A 14577-nucleotide genomic window follows, 5' to 3' on the forward strand; every position below is an offset into this window, starting at 1 on the left:
TTAAATCAGCTAGTAACCCCCCTCTCATTAAGGCATACTTAAACACTAATACAACAGGACAGACAATAAAGCGTGTTTACTTACAGCAATTTCAGTTTATTAAGACATTCATACAATTCTGGGGAGGAGGAAATCTGAAAAGTAGTCAAGGGGGTAAATAGCAATATACTCTTGTTAGGGTAAAACCACGTCAGCAAAATATGGCCAACCAGTGAGGAATTATGAGCAAGTGGGATAATAAAAAAAATAAAAGTACATTTAAATTATAACATTCACAAAAGATAAAAAGCAAGTGAATCTACAGTATAACATGACAAGTGCCTCTATTTAGCAGACCCACAATACATCGTACATATGTTAGCATAACATAATTTGCAGACTTTATACAGCACTTATACCTTTTAGTCCACAAGTAAGTTACTAAATGGTGGAGAACATCGAATACACACATCTTAATTGAACATGGAAAGAAATACCTGATAAGGACCGTTATGTTTACAGACCCCATGGCTTTGTAGCTCCAACCAGCCTGCTGTCGAGGTTAGAATCTACAACTGTCCGAGAGGGACCACCATAGAAGTCACCTCGCTTTTAACACATACCAAAATTCTGATCCAAGGTTTAGCATTGAGAAGTTTTCCCCCTCGAATATATAAGCACAATGCAAGTGGACGATCGCTATCACTGCGTTTTTTTTTTTTTAAACGAAATGTCAGGGCTCAAATCAGGTCAGCCACATTCATAGGCATCTCCTCCACAGTTGTATTGTAAAACGTCTCAATGTCTCGAAGAATCCTCTTGTCCTCCTCGGTGACGAAGTTGATAGCAACTCCTTTTCTGCCAAAACGGCCACCACGACCAATTCTGCAAAGAGAAAAGATGAGCCACGTTAGACTCACAGGAGACTGAGGTGCACAAACTAGTACAATATGAGACGCAATTTACCTATGAATGTAGTTCTCTCGATTTGTAGGAAGGTCATAGTTAATGACCAGGGAAACCTGCTGGACATCAATGCCACGAGCCTGGGGGAGAAGGCAATTCAATTACATTCCAAGTCTAAAGAGACAGATTGTTCACACTTCAATGTGCACAAATTAATGTCGCCCGTATAAAAGTAACAGATTCCTACATCAGAAGAACCCATTGTGGAGAACGAGCCCTAATCTTCCAAAAGTTTTGACTGCTTGGTCATTTTAGGACTGTTGCAGGATTAAAAACATTTGGATTTTAAATTTCACAATTGATCACCTGACATTTCTTACACTTTGATCATCATCACAGAACACATGGCACCTTATACTAACCAGAAGATCAGTAGTGATCAACACTCTGCTTGAGCCAGATCTGAACTCCCTCATAATCACATCTCGCTCCTTCTGGTCCATATCTCCATGCTGTGAGCCAAAGATTATTGTAGTTAGGAAAATGTGCAGCATTAATACAGATAGGCCTTAACAGTTAGAGCCAAGCAGGCAAAGAACAGATCCTACCAGAGCAGAGACAGTGAAGTCTCTAGCATGCATCTTTTCAGTCAACCAGTCGACTTTTCTCCTAGTGTTGAGGAAGATGACAGCCTGGGTGATGGTCAGTGTTTCATACAGATCACACAGGGTGTCCAGCTTCCACTCCTGGAGACATTCATGAAAAACAAAAAGTTAGAGTCAAGCGTTAGATTGTCAGCTGAACAATGTCAACCTGACAAGTTGTATTGTCAACTGCCTTGCCATTTATCATCTATTAAACTCCATATTTAAAGAACAAATGTATAAAATAAGGAGCAGCTAATGTGTTACACAGGATCTTGAGACAAGGGACACTGGACATTAAGAAAGAGGTCCCTCCGAGCCTCATTTCCGATACTGTGCTTTTAATCTTCTTCCCTGGTGTACCCATGCTTACACGGCCACATGAGCTAAACCTGTGAGGTTTGGCTCCTGCAGTTTGAGCAGGGTGCTTTAGAGAGAAGGGACATTTGACATTCATGGCAGCGAGAAGCAGCTTGCTGAAATGTTATTGACGACAGTGTTGCGTAGTGCTAGGAACAAGTGAACCCACCTCTCGCTCCACATTTATGTAGAACTGCTTGATACCCTCAAGAGTAAGCTCTTCTTTCTTCACCAAGATGCGAATGGGGTCTCGCATGAACTTCTTGGTCACCTCCAACACCTCTGCTGGCATGGTGGCAGAAAGCAGGACCACCTGTATGAACGCATGACAGGTTACCATAAGTTCCAAAATACCATAACAAGTCAACACTTAAAGTAAAACAAAGAAAACATTTAGTGTGGCACTGCACCTTGAGACAGAAGCCAATGAACATTAAGAAAGAGGTTCGACAACATCTCATTTACAGTACAGTGCACAATAATCTCCTTCCACGCAATACTCTGCTAGCATTACTGCATGAAACAGATAAAATCTGGATCACACAATTATAGCAGACTTCTGTTAATGTAGAAGGATGCCATAGTTAACTGTCAATGCAGTTCCATTATTCAAAAAGATACTTACTTGAATGTTTGTGCTCAGTTTCTGGAAGATCTCATAGATCTGATCCTTGAACCCTCGACTCAACATCTCATCGGCTTCATCCAGAACAAACATCTTGATCCATGATGGGGCTGAGCAGAAATTACAAGCATCAAAAGTCAAGTTTTTATTTGTGAAATGAATTGGAAGCAATTGAAATGCTTTATGTTGTACAGGACCTGTGCTACTTACACAGGTGTCCTCTGCTAAGCATGTCGAATACACGTCCAGGTGTGCCCACCACTATGTGGGGGGCCTCAGCCTGGAGCTTCTGTATTTCACTACGGAGATTGGTCCCTCCAATGCAGGCATGGCAGGCTGCCCCCATGTAGTCACCCAGAGCCAGAATGACCTTCTGGATCTAATGAAGGGAGACAGGAGAGAAAAAAAACAAAAAACACTAGTTCAGTATAATGTGGTACAGATGGCATGGCAGGACATACACACAGGAGTGTAGAACAACTGTTCAAAGTGATCAGTAAAGTACAAAGGAACTCTCCATTTCAAGAGTCAGTCCCGAAAGATGGTATGCCATCATGTCACCCAGTTTTCCACAGCAAGATATAGTTCAAGCACAGTTAATCCAATGAAGCCAGATCACCTTTTAGACCGATGCAGCCATGGAGATAGACTACACCAATCCCAAGAGGGTACTTTGTGTTTCACAATTTGAGATTTAACAGAATTTTTTAAAAAGAAATGGTACCTTAGTACTTGAATCAGTGTCCTCAATGTGCTGCTTAGGTCTGAGACACTGAGGTTACCATGACCTCAGAACAGCATACCTGCTGAGCCAGCTCTCTGGTGGGAGCCAACACCAGAGCCTGAGTCTCCTTCTGCTCAATGTCCAGCTGCTGCAAGATAGAGATGGCAAACGTGGCCGTCTTGCCAGTGCCTGACTGGGCCTGGGCAATGACATCATATCCTAACGACAGGGGGACAAATATTTGTCTTAACAAGTGTGTCTTCCCACTCAAATAATTGAATAGAAAATTGGTCTCAATGAGAAAATTGACAACATCATGTCAGGTTAGACAACATCATGTCAGGTTAGACAACATCATGTCAGGTTAGACAGCATCACAGCAGTTAACACAATAGATTTTTAATATAACTGAACAGTATTGAGTGATCAGTAGAAAGAAAGTTATCCCCATTAATGGGTAAGTCCCGAAAGATGGTAAAGCATCATCTCACTCAATTAAAAATCTACTTCTAAATGAAGTATGGTTTCTGTACCTTTGATGCAAGGAATGATTGCCCTTTGTTGAATGGCAGATGGCTTTTCAAAACCATATGCATATATTCCCCTGAGAAGAGTCTCCTTCAGGTTCATATCATCAAAGTTGTCCGTGATCTCGCTCCAGTTGCTCTGAATCAAAGGAGAACAGTGGTTTGTGAATGAAAGTTACATTAACCACACAAATTCCATGCTAAATCCGTCTTTTCAGGTAAGAAAAGACCAATGTCATGTACATACCTCGATGACACCATCAGGCTCCATTCCATCTGGCCCCCCATGGTCTCTATCTTTTGAGCTGTGTAACAGAAGTGATACAGGTCAAATCTCACTTGAAGGCAACTTTGACATATCATCATAACACAAAAAGAAACTAAGAGACAGACTACTGGAAACAGTCAACTACAACTATCGCGTTGCAAGTAGCTCCTAATGAAAAAGCCGCCTATTTCAGGTTATCTAACGAAAAACGTAAAAACTACGTCAAGTGTGTAGTGCGCGGGTTTTCAGTGGTACGGGTTACGCCCAGAGTGTCTCATTACTGAGTCCAGTGCTGCGCCGGGTGCACGTGTCAAATTCCACGAGCACAGCTCGACTACCTGTCCCTCAGAAAATTCCTGCCTATGCAACCTCGAACGCTAACAGACCGGTTCACACACCCACACCGATTCACGTCATTAACAGTTTCAACCCAACAAAGGTACATCTTTGACGTTACACCTTCAGCGTATCTCAACATGGAGCGCAGCTTCCCTCACAGCTAGCCAATATGTCCGACAGTTGGGCCTGGCAACTAACGGCGTCTTCTGCTGCCTGAGAGCTAGGCCGGGCTGTAACCGGGCCCGACGGTTTCTCTCATTTAGAGACTGGCCACGACAGCAAAAAGTTGTTTTAGGAATATAACCCAATATTGATTAATTTAAAATTAGATACTAGAAAGACCAGGGGCCTTAAATCCAAATGTCTTGTAATAGTAATTTAAAATTGCGGTGAAAAGATGTCACAAAGCTAACGGTTAGCAACCCAATCGCCCTCACAGCGGTCGGGGCCTAACGCTGGATAGCTAAATAATCACAAATTCGGCATCATACACAATGTACAGCTGCGTGACACATTTACGTACACCTAAACATCTATTATTATATGAAAATGTGACCAAATGTACAATATTACCTGTTGTAATCAGCAGAATCGCTAGACATGATCCGTACCCAACTTCAACATGCGACTGGAAAGATCGCTGATGGCGATGCCAACTGCCTTTATGCAGCCGGACTCATTTAGCTGATGAACTTAATGCTGAGTTTGGTTGACAATACAGTCTCAGTTAACTGACTTAATGTTTGGGTCACTCTACATTTTATTCGCTGTTTCTTATGTACAGATATATATTTCAATAACCGATAAAAATGTGAAAATTGTTCCAGACTACATTTCTCAGCGGAAGGATATTGCAGTAATAAGTGGTGCTTAGGCTGCTACAGTGTCTCTGACGGATCAAAACTCATCCGACAAGGTTGCGCAACATTTTAGGATAGAAGGTTCGTTTGAGGCCGATGAAATTAATGACCGACAGTAAGAAGGGAAAAACCCATTGTGCCCAGTTAATGACTAGTTTAATTCTGTGTTCTCCGCTCTCCGACTGTCTGTGTGTCTGGTGACTCCTCTATCTCCTTTCTCTGTTGGTATATATGTCCATTGTTTGAAAGAGGCGACCTCCGAATTACTCATGATACTTGGAGGACCTGCACCCTCTTCTGAGCTAATTTAACCTTGGCTGTGTCTGCAGATTGTCACCTGTACTGTGACAATCCCCCCACACACATATGTGGAAGTTTGTACAGTTGAGGCTGAATCTGAGCATTTGATCCTCAGAACAAAGCTATTTAATGACCAGTTTTGATTGGTACACTGATCTGTCATCCAGAAGTCCTCATGACCAGCCAGTGTTGGAAGGACACTAAGCACCTTTACTCAAGCATTATAGTTAAGTACAGTTTTAAGGTATTTGTGCTTTACTTGAGTAGCTCAAGTTCATGCTCCTAGAGTTACTAGTTAGTTTGAAGGTTAAAGTTCACATCCAAAAATAAACTTCCCAGTTGTACTTGCTGCACCTCTACCACTGCACACTTCTTACACATCAATGCAACAGTGATAACAGTCCAATAATATAAAACACAGCTTTTATTTAATGACCATCACTCTAAAAACAGCTATTCTGCATAGTGTGTATCTTTTATTTTGGGTAAATCAGATGATAGCACTTTTGCATTTTACTCATGTAACATTTTGAATGCAGAACCTGTACTCGTATGGAGTCCTTTGAAGTTACTGTATTGCTACTTTTACTTCAGAACTACCTCTTGCACTCCTGTGCTCAGGTCTGGAGCATGCACATCTAGCCTGTTTCCCTGGAACAGTTAATCTAGGATCTTTCTCTATACCAGCACTGGCAAATAAAAGCAGTTGTGTTTCTTTGCATATTACAATAAACTATACAAGACATGGTTCACCTTGATTCCACTGCAATGCTGTGAGTGTACAAAGGGAGATCGTTTTGTGAATGTATATTTTTCCTTTGGAAGACAGGCAGTGTTAACAATGATGCTGTTGGAAATTGAGAAATGTACATTCTTCAGTTCTGACACCACAGCAAAACAGTGGCACGTACTGTGAGTCTAATGCACAATGGTGTAGTAGTTGGAGAAGAGTTCCTCCCCTGCTGTAATGTCTCTGAGTGACACAAGGATAACACAACGTAGAGGCCTCTGTGCGTCCTGGCTGTAGTTGACATTCGGCAGATACTGGCGGAGCTCGATGGGAAATTTGCCTGGCACGTCGTACTCCTGGTAGCACACGTTAGCAGGCCACTCGTTGGAGCAGTTGTTCACGTACTGACCAACAGCAAGTGGGTTTTGTGGACCTTGCGTCAGCCAGCTGGTGTCACTCATCATGAAAGGCCCTATCCTGTCCCTGCCACTGCATGACCTGAACACCATTTTGGAGATGCCTTTGTCATTCCCATCAATCAAGACACCATCAATACACCTGAATACAAAAGGGTTTCTGATGGACTGGAGGAGAATAGGCTCATAGGCTTGATAGACCGTGCCAGGGTACATGGCAACTACAGTTCCTTTGGGCACAAATCCTTTGGTGACAAACACTCCAGTTCCTGCGAAGGGCAAAGTGCTTGGCTTCCGGTCAATGCAGAACCCCAGAGACTGTAACATGGCATCATCTCCACACACTGGGTTTCCCTCACACTGGTCTTCTTCACATGTTACCCGCCTGAGAAAGTGAGTTTGAGCAGCTCGGAGCTCGCCATGATTAGCCCAAAGACTCCTGAGCAGGACTCTGAAGAACCGCAGTAGACTCTGTGAAACCACCTCATCAGGGAGCAGTTTGTCTCTCGAGCGCTCCGTCACCTGCCGCAGAGTTTTCTCATTTTTAGAAAAGTTCAGTACAACCCATGGCACAAACCTGTGTCTGTACGATCTCCATTTGTTCTGAAATCTTCTTAAGGCAAATCTAAACATACAGAGCGCCGTCTGATAGGTCGGACATGGAGGACTCAGCTTATCTTCCTGGATTCTCGAGTCACTTCCGACAAATTGTTCCAAAATAAAAAGGACACGTGTTAATATTTCCAGATTTGTAGCAGAACTCACAAACTTTGACAAAGTGTTTAGTCATTTCTCCATAAATTAGTATAATGCGTTAGATAATGAATAACAAGTTAAATACTTTTACACCTTAGGATGTGGAAGTATCGAGGCGCGGCCAATTTTATACTTTTATTTTTAATAGCGATGCTTCAACCGGAAGAACTTTTTACGTGCCTGGTAAAAACTTTACACGTATTAACCAGCTGGATGGGAGGAAAGGTAGTCGGGCAAAGACAAACATGGTAAGAATTGACTGTTTTTATTCTGGTCCGGTGATGCAAACATAAACATTGCTCACACACATAAACTATGACTTTAAGGCGATTAATATACTTAAGAAGCTGCGCGGATGTCCGTATATTCCCTTTAATATCAGGAAAACAAACGAAGCTCTCGACGTTAGCATTAGCTCACTAGCTCACGGTGAGACTAGCCAGCTCGCCTAGTTAGCTTGCTAAACTTGTCAGCCTTTAAACTAACTGACAAACTAAGTCAGCTACACCCACTGCATCTGTTTAAGCTATTAATTGTTGTCGACAGGATTTTGTGGCAATGTTGCTTGTTAAATGTTATCATAAATATAAAGATATTAGCTAGCTGATAGTCAACACATTAAAAGTCAGTCATTGCTGTCAGGTTAGCATGTTGTTGCTAGTTAATTTTTTGCTGTTTTGTTAAACCGTGGTTCAGTTTTTAGTAGCTAACAACTAGTCTACCCTTGGTGGATATTATGTGAAATTTTGGATTGTCAGAGTCCTGCAGTGACATGAAGATTATTGCTGACAACCGATGACCATACTTATTGCATTAGCGTTACATAAATACTGTCTGGTTTTGTCATTGCTCCATACATGAGTCTAGTCGTGTATAATTGCAACAACGGGTGTTTTTTATGTGTTCATTGTGTCTTTGTGCAGAACAAGCTGAAGTCCTCACAGAAGGATAAAGTTCGTCAGTTCATGATTTTCACTCAATCCAATGAGAAGACCGCACTGACCTGCCTGTCACAGAATGACTGGAAACTAGATGTTGCCACCGACAAGTTCTTCCAGAATCCAGAGCTCTATGTTCCAAATCTAAAGGGGTCTTTAGACAAGAAGAAGCTCGAGCAGCTGTACAACAGATACAGAGGTATGGAAAGCCTTTTCAAAGTACAAGAATAAAGTACTACTAACACCCAATGTAATTGCCAGCTTGTTACACATGTATTCACCACAGAGGAATATATACTGAGAATACTGATTGTTATACGTTGAAAACAGTTTCCCATTTGGTTGTGAGTTAATAATTACTCTAATCACTCTCCATGCTCGTCTACTCAGATCCTCACGATGACAACAAGATCGGCATTGATGGGATCCAGCAGTTCTGTGACGACCTGACTTTGGACCCAGCCAGTATAAGCGTCCTCCTCATAGCCTGGAAGTTCAGGGCTGCAACACAGTGCGAGTTCTCGAAACAGGAGTTCATGGATGGCATGGCCGAACAGGGGTAGGAATGTGTTTTGCAGATCCAGAAAGTCCTTCTGTTCTCTGTGAAGTGGACATTAGCATTATGAACTTGCAGGCCAGGTATACTGATACTATAATTCAATTGTTGACCTCATTTTAAGTAGGCTTGCTGAAAAATAGTCTGACTGAGACCATAAAGGGATTGTGGTCCAAACATCTAAAAAACGTCAATTATGTGCTTAATAGTTATTCTGTGGCGTTATTTGAGTTGTTTTTTAAGTATTGACTTAGTTGTGTTAATATGGCGTCAATGCAGTTTTTGTAAACATAGTTAAATTGTGTCCCCATTACATGTATAGAGATGCATTAAAATATGTTAGCATTATAGCATGGACAGCTGATTTGAATGCAGAAATATTGGACGTCCAATGTGTTGCAAAAATTGCTCCTTAGTGTCGAAGTTACACACTTTGCCTGGAAGATGTCAAATGTAATATATAGTAGTTAATTTTCTGCTAGTGTTACACAGTTTTAAACACCCGATTCTTATTAATTGTTCAGCCTGACAACAAATATGAATGTACTTCACTTGAAAAAACATTTCTGTTTGTCTGCTTTATGTTTCCCCAGATGTGACAGCATAGAGAAGCTAAAAGCTCAGCTGCCAAAGATGGAGCAAGACTTAAAGGACCACGGGAAATTTAAGGACTTTTACCAGTTTACATTTAATTTTGCAAAGAATCCTGGGCAGAAAGGTTTGGGTAAGAATCCCTCACTGCTCATCATATTGACTGTTTGATTGCTGAATGTATATCAACTTTTTACTGGTTTTCTTACAGATTTAGAAATGGCAATTGCATATTGGAATTTAGTACTGGCTGGAAGATTCAAGTTCCTGGACTTGTGGAACAAATTTTTAGTTGTAAGTTTGATTGTCATACTCACGATTACTCTAAAAATGAAAATATTATTGCTGCTCATTGTGTTGCATCTGACATCTTTTGCAGGAGCACCACAAAAAATCAATTCCTAAGGACACTTGGAACCTCTTACTAGACTTCAGCACAATGATCACAGATGACATGTCGAATTATGATGAGGAAGGTTTGTACAGTGGTTTCACTCCATTAATAGTGAACACACTAATCATCTATGACCTTTATTTGATCCTTCATATCCTATTAGATTAAGTGCCCAGTCTGGTTTTATAGTTTTAAAATATCAGTTGTCCATAATCACACTTTCACCAATGGTGGAGTCAATTCATTTAATTACTTTCGTATGTTGTTCAATAGGAGCATGGCCCGTCCTCATTGATGACTTTGTGGAGTTTGCACGGCCACACATCGGGACCAAAAGCACAGCAGTTTAAGGGCTGCTCTCGCACAAGGAACATCCATGTGAGCTTTCTACAAAACAGAGAGCGCAGTGAACAGAGGACAAGGGGACCGCACTGAGCTGAGAACTATGTTGCCTTTTCAACCCTCAGGACTGAAATATTTTACACAGCAGAGACTTTATATATGTGTGTGTGTATTTACATATATATAAAAAAGGCATATCTCTTTGTTGGTCAACTTGTGGTGGTTTGGAACTTTAAAGTATTGGGCTTTTTGTGTGCGCTCAAGCCAATTAGAGAGGAGTCACCATCTTGGCCCACATGGCTCTTTGATGCGTTCGGGCTCCACTCAAAAGCAGGTAGATAGACACACTTTTGAATTGTAATCTAAACACGAGGGTTCGGGAGGGGGATGTTGTTCTTTAAATATTGAATTTTAATACTCTTGTGTGCATTCCTGATTTTGTTTTTGTTTTATGATACATTTGTGTGACAAGTCAGTATAAAACATTGATTGTAATTTTTTAAGCATAATGCTGTTTGTCTAAACACAAATGTATAAAGATAAAATAAATGTTTCAATTTGGTATCTTTAAAGCTGCCAGGCCTGCGTGTGTCTCTGTGTAAAATTCTCAGTAACTCCCGGTTAAAAAACACCAACAGTGATAATTTGGAGCCTGTATGAGTTCTTTAATAAATATAAAGATTATTTATTATTTTGAAGTGAATTAGGTCAGATGCCGTTGAAAACATAAGCAGACTTTGATCCTCTTTGCTGCAATACAAATGCTGCTTTGTGAAAGATTCAGTAGAGCTCATGGTTTATAATTGGTGGGTAATTTGCTGTTAACCATTGCAATTTAATTTCAACCTGAAGAAGTTTTTATAACTGAATTTTAAACTTAATGTCAACATGGGTACCAGAGTATTTTAGAAGATAATGCAAAGTAGTTTATCCAGTAATGCTGACAGGGAAAAACCAAGATATGCTTGTTCTTAAAAGTCTGACAAGGAAAATAGAAGTCTGGTTTTGGGTATGTCAAATTAATTCTCATGGAAATTATCACCAAAAAGAAAAACAATAGGTAATTGATTAGTTTATGCTTTTAGGGAGACACCACTTACCTAATTTGAGATGGGGTAGTGATTTTTGTATTAGTTTCAACTTACATAGCCCTTTTTAAGCTGTATCTTTGTGTAACACATTTATGTCACAAGTGGACTCAGGTATGGTCCTGTGTTTGGAGAAAAAAAAAAAGCTGCAAAGTGCCGCTTTGAAGCCCTGATGTTTGATAAAACATAAAGTGCCCTCTACAGTGGCCCAATGTGCAAGAAAACATGGTAATATGGAGTAAATGCAGTGCAGTGCCATATGGGCTTCTCTACATGCTAGAAACTTAGTTGGCCTCAACATGCCTTTAAATAGTTAGAGTTTTCTGTCTTATTACAGAGGTGTCATAGTTGTACTTTAAATCTGAGTCACATGCTAAAACAAAAGGATTTGTAACTGCTTCATCATGGTTTCTGCATGGTGCTGCAACACTGTATGCAGCTGATACCCTTTTTATTTGTTGAATCTTTCTGCCCCTGGCCTTCAGCCTGTGTCTGCCTCTGGATGCAGCTGAGACACATGATCAGACTTCAAAAAGCTCCTCCAGAGCCACATAAGACATGTTTTCATAGGCTGAGCAGTCATTTTACACATATTCTCACTGCCTTTGCATTTGTTTCTAATTGCTAGAGTTTCCCTTTATCTCAGCTCTGAACCATCTATAGAGCTCTCAGTTGAAGTGTGAGGCCGAAAACATTAAAAATAAAACATCTCTGGGGTGATACTGCAGTTTAAACAACCACACCTTTCCAGGTGGTTTCCTCTGCGGATGCTAGCAGCAAAAAAATCTGGTTGAGAAGGAGACTTAGTTTATACAGCATATGAAATATTAATAATCCACTGCTGGGATGGTCAGGTCTGTAACAGTGCATCATATTTTGTAAGTTAATCATAGTTTTTGTATATAAAATCTTAATCTGTCATTATATACAGCCATTAAATGAAGGTAGTAGAAACATGTGCCTCTAAAATGTGAGGCAATAAAAATATAGCCCAGTAGCAAAAAATGGAAATACTCAAGTACCCCAAAATTGTACTCGCTGTAATACATCATTTAAATAAATGTACACCACTGATATTCAGTTCTTTTACTGAAAAAAAAACTGCCAATATCATGACATAAAAAACCTTAGTCGACAAGTAAATGTCCAAGCTGCCTTCTAAGCTGAACATGTAAACAGCATGTTAATGTCATAGTTGGTCCTGGTGGAGCCAGTTATAATGACGTTATATATTGTTGACAGTTAAATCCATAACAAAGCATCACAATTTCTGGACTGATCAGATATTTTGTTTTCAAAATCTATATCTGCCAAGTTACTAGTAATTATAGTTGTCACACAAATGTAGTGAACTGACTACATATCCCTGAATGACGATAATAAGATAATCCTGTATGTGATGTTACTCCCCATAAAAGTGTCTTAAAAGCAGCTTCCTGTCAACATGTGCTACAGGAGTCCCGTGACCAGCCGACAGAATGAGTCTTTCTTCTGGACGAGCTCTGAGACAACAAACTGGAAGCAGACAGCACACAAACCATGTCTGTCACCAGAACGGAGTGCAGTGCGGTTTGAATGTGCTGTAGAGGAGATGGGCTGGGCAGAGCTGGTTGCTAATCTTGGCACCACACCCAACCATCCACCTTCACCCCCTCCTCTTGTATCTGCTGGGCTGGAGATCAACACCCACCCTCAGCCAATAGAAAGTGAGGGTGGAGGATGGTGGGTCTATCTCCCTGGGAGCAGCTCCTCATATGATGGCCACCATGTACAGTCAAACAGGTGATATTAGACAGGGACAGGTAAGATACTAAGCATAGGTTAGGGATAGGTATCACTAGGAGCAGATCAATACCTGTATTGATACAGATATTTGTCAATGGTGGATACTTTATGCCAAAAGAAGGCAAGAAAAATGGCTCATTTTAATGTGAGATCACTGTTGCCCCTTCAAATGTGTTGAATGTGTTGAACTGTACTGTGAGGCTCTGCTGATCAATAACCGTATTAACTGCCAAGTAGTCCGAATTCAAAAGCAATAATTCAAGAGAGCTCAGTGTAGTGAAGCTTTTATGTGACTGTGCTGAGGATATAATGAGGGGGAAAACAGCTGGTGATCACTCGAGCTGAGACATTTAATCGATTAGTCCTTGGACAGAAAATTAATCAGAAACTATTTTGATAATCAGCTGATCATTAGCAAAAATGGGAAATATTCATAGGGTCGTTTCTAATGTTTCAATTTTCTGCTTTTGTGTTTTTATAAAACACATTTTTATAAACTGAATATCTGGGTTTTGGACTTCTTTTTCATTTTCCACTGCTTTCTGGCGTCTTAAAGACCAGATGATTATCAGCAGCAACAATCTGCAGAGTAATCAATAATGAAAATCTTAATTGTTAGTTGCAGGCCTGAGTAATTACAGACCAAAATATCGTTCCTGTAAAGACAGATTTGAACCGTATCACACTGAACCAAACACAGGAGACAGTTGATCACCTGCAGTCAGATGAAGCACCAGTGTTGTGTTCTTGTGTGGTTATGTATTTGGAGGAGTGTTGGGGTATGAAACGGTACGCTGGGTTTGTATAATGGCCGTTTAAGCCTCCCTCTCGTCTTCCACAGCACTCCCTGTCGTATCAGTGGCCCACAGCAGCAGCCGCCGGTCACCCTGCTGCACCTCCACACCCGGTAAGACCCTGGTTAACCACACACACTCTGAACGTCTTCACTGTTAGGTTGTAGCAGACAGCAGGACTAGTAGCATTTCTACAGGAGAATGATATCAATGCTGGAACAGTCTCAACTGTACAGGACAAAACACACACACATATATATATATTCTGAACAATTTAAAATAGAAGGTATTTATATACGCTGTATTTATGAGCCTGACACCTGGTGGACAGATGACACCATTGCAGCTTGTCTGGTCACCTGTTCTGCGTGTGTGTGTCTCCAGTATAACGATGAATCAGTGGTGAGGCTCCCTGAAGGCATCCACCAGGACCTGCGCTGTGCTGAAGTACTGTCAGTAACACATACATAAATACAAACATACACACAAGAGTAAGCGCAGAACTGAGCTTCTGTGTGTATCGTCACACACACTCGTCCTGCGATCGAATGTGTGTATCTGTCTCTCTTTGTCTGTGTAGGAATGCAGAGCTGTTGTTTGAGGTTCAAGCAGTTTTCAATTTTTCAGCATTATTCAGTAGTATTTTCAGTACTGC

General features: G+C 40.9%; 3 protein-coding genes and 4 non-coding genes across 7 annotated transcripts; 1 reads left to right on the plus strand and 6 right to left on the minus strand.

Annotated features, from left to right (window-relative positions):
* Positions 1-651: 651 nt before the first annotated feature.
* Positions 652-5044, minus strand: eif4a2 (eukaryotic translation initiation factor 4A). Its single transcript, XM_041948640.1, has 11 exons — positions 4946-5044; positions 4013-4070; positions 3772-3904; positions 3318-3457; positions 2725-2893; positions 2515-2624; positions 2059-2202; positions 1494-1631; positions 1308-1397; positions 946-1025; positions 652-864 (listed from the first exon to the last, which is right to left on the minus strand). Exons 1-11 carry the CDS (start codon positions 4972-4974, stop codon positions 720-722), a joined length of 1236 nt encoding a protein of 411 aa, XP_041804574.1. The 5' UTR covers positions 4975-5044; the 3' UTR covers positions 652-719.
* Positions 1788-1971, minus strand: LOC121615641. The gene has a single exon (XR_006007270.1). It is a non-coding gene; the product is annotated as a small nucleolar RNA SNORA81 (small nucleolar RNA).
* On the minus strand, positions 2284-2465 carry LOC121615642. The gene has a single exon (XR_006007271.1). It is a non-coding gene; the product is annotated as a small nucleolar RNA SNORA81 (small nucleolar RNA).
* On the minus strand, positions 3002-3077 carry LOC121615643. The gene has a single exon (XR_006007272.1). It is a non-coding gene; the product is annotated as a small nucleolar RNA SNORD2 (small nucleolar RNA).
* LOC121615644 lies at positions 3659-3731 on the minus strand. The gene has a single exon (XR_006007273.1). It is a non-coding gene; the product is annotated as a small nucleolar RNA SNORD2 (small nucleolar RNA).
* A 903-nt stretch (positions 5045-5947) lies between the features above and the next one.
* On the minus strand, positions 5948-7345 carry setd9 (SET domain containing 9). The gene has a single exon (XM_041949761.1). The coding sequence runs from the start codon at positions 7309-7311 to the stop codon at positions 6451-6453; it is 861 nt and encodes a 286-aa protein (XP_041805695.1). The 5' UTR covers positions 7312-7345; the 3' UTR covers positions 5948-6450.
* A 256-nt stretch (positions 7346-7601) lies between these two features.
* On the plus strand, positions 7602-10821 carry dcun1d1 (DCN1, defective in cullin neddylation 1, domain containing 1 (S. cerevisiae)). Its single transcript, XM_041949238.1, has 7 exons — positions 7602-7682; positions 8358-8571; positions 8763-8931; positions 9522-9652; positions 9731-9813; positions 9899-9995; positions 10187-10821. The coding sequence occupies exons 1-7, from the start codon at positions 7680-7682 to the stop codon at positions 10261-10263; spliced, it is 774 nt and encodes a 257-aa protein (XP_041805172.1). The 5' UTR covers positions 7602-7679; the 3' UTR covers positions 10264-10821.
* Positions 10822-14577: the final 3756 nt, after the last annotated feature.

The sequence above is a fragment of the Chelmon rostratus genome, chromosome 12 (genome assembly GCF_017976325.1).
Source record: "Chelmon rostratus isolate fCheRos1 chromosome 12, fCheRos1.pri, whole genome shotgun sequence".
Taxonomy (NCBI): Eukaryota; Metazoa; Chordata; class Actinopteri; order Chaetodontiformes; family Chaetodontidae; genus Chelmon; species Chelmon rostratus.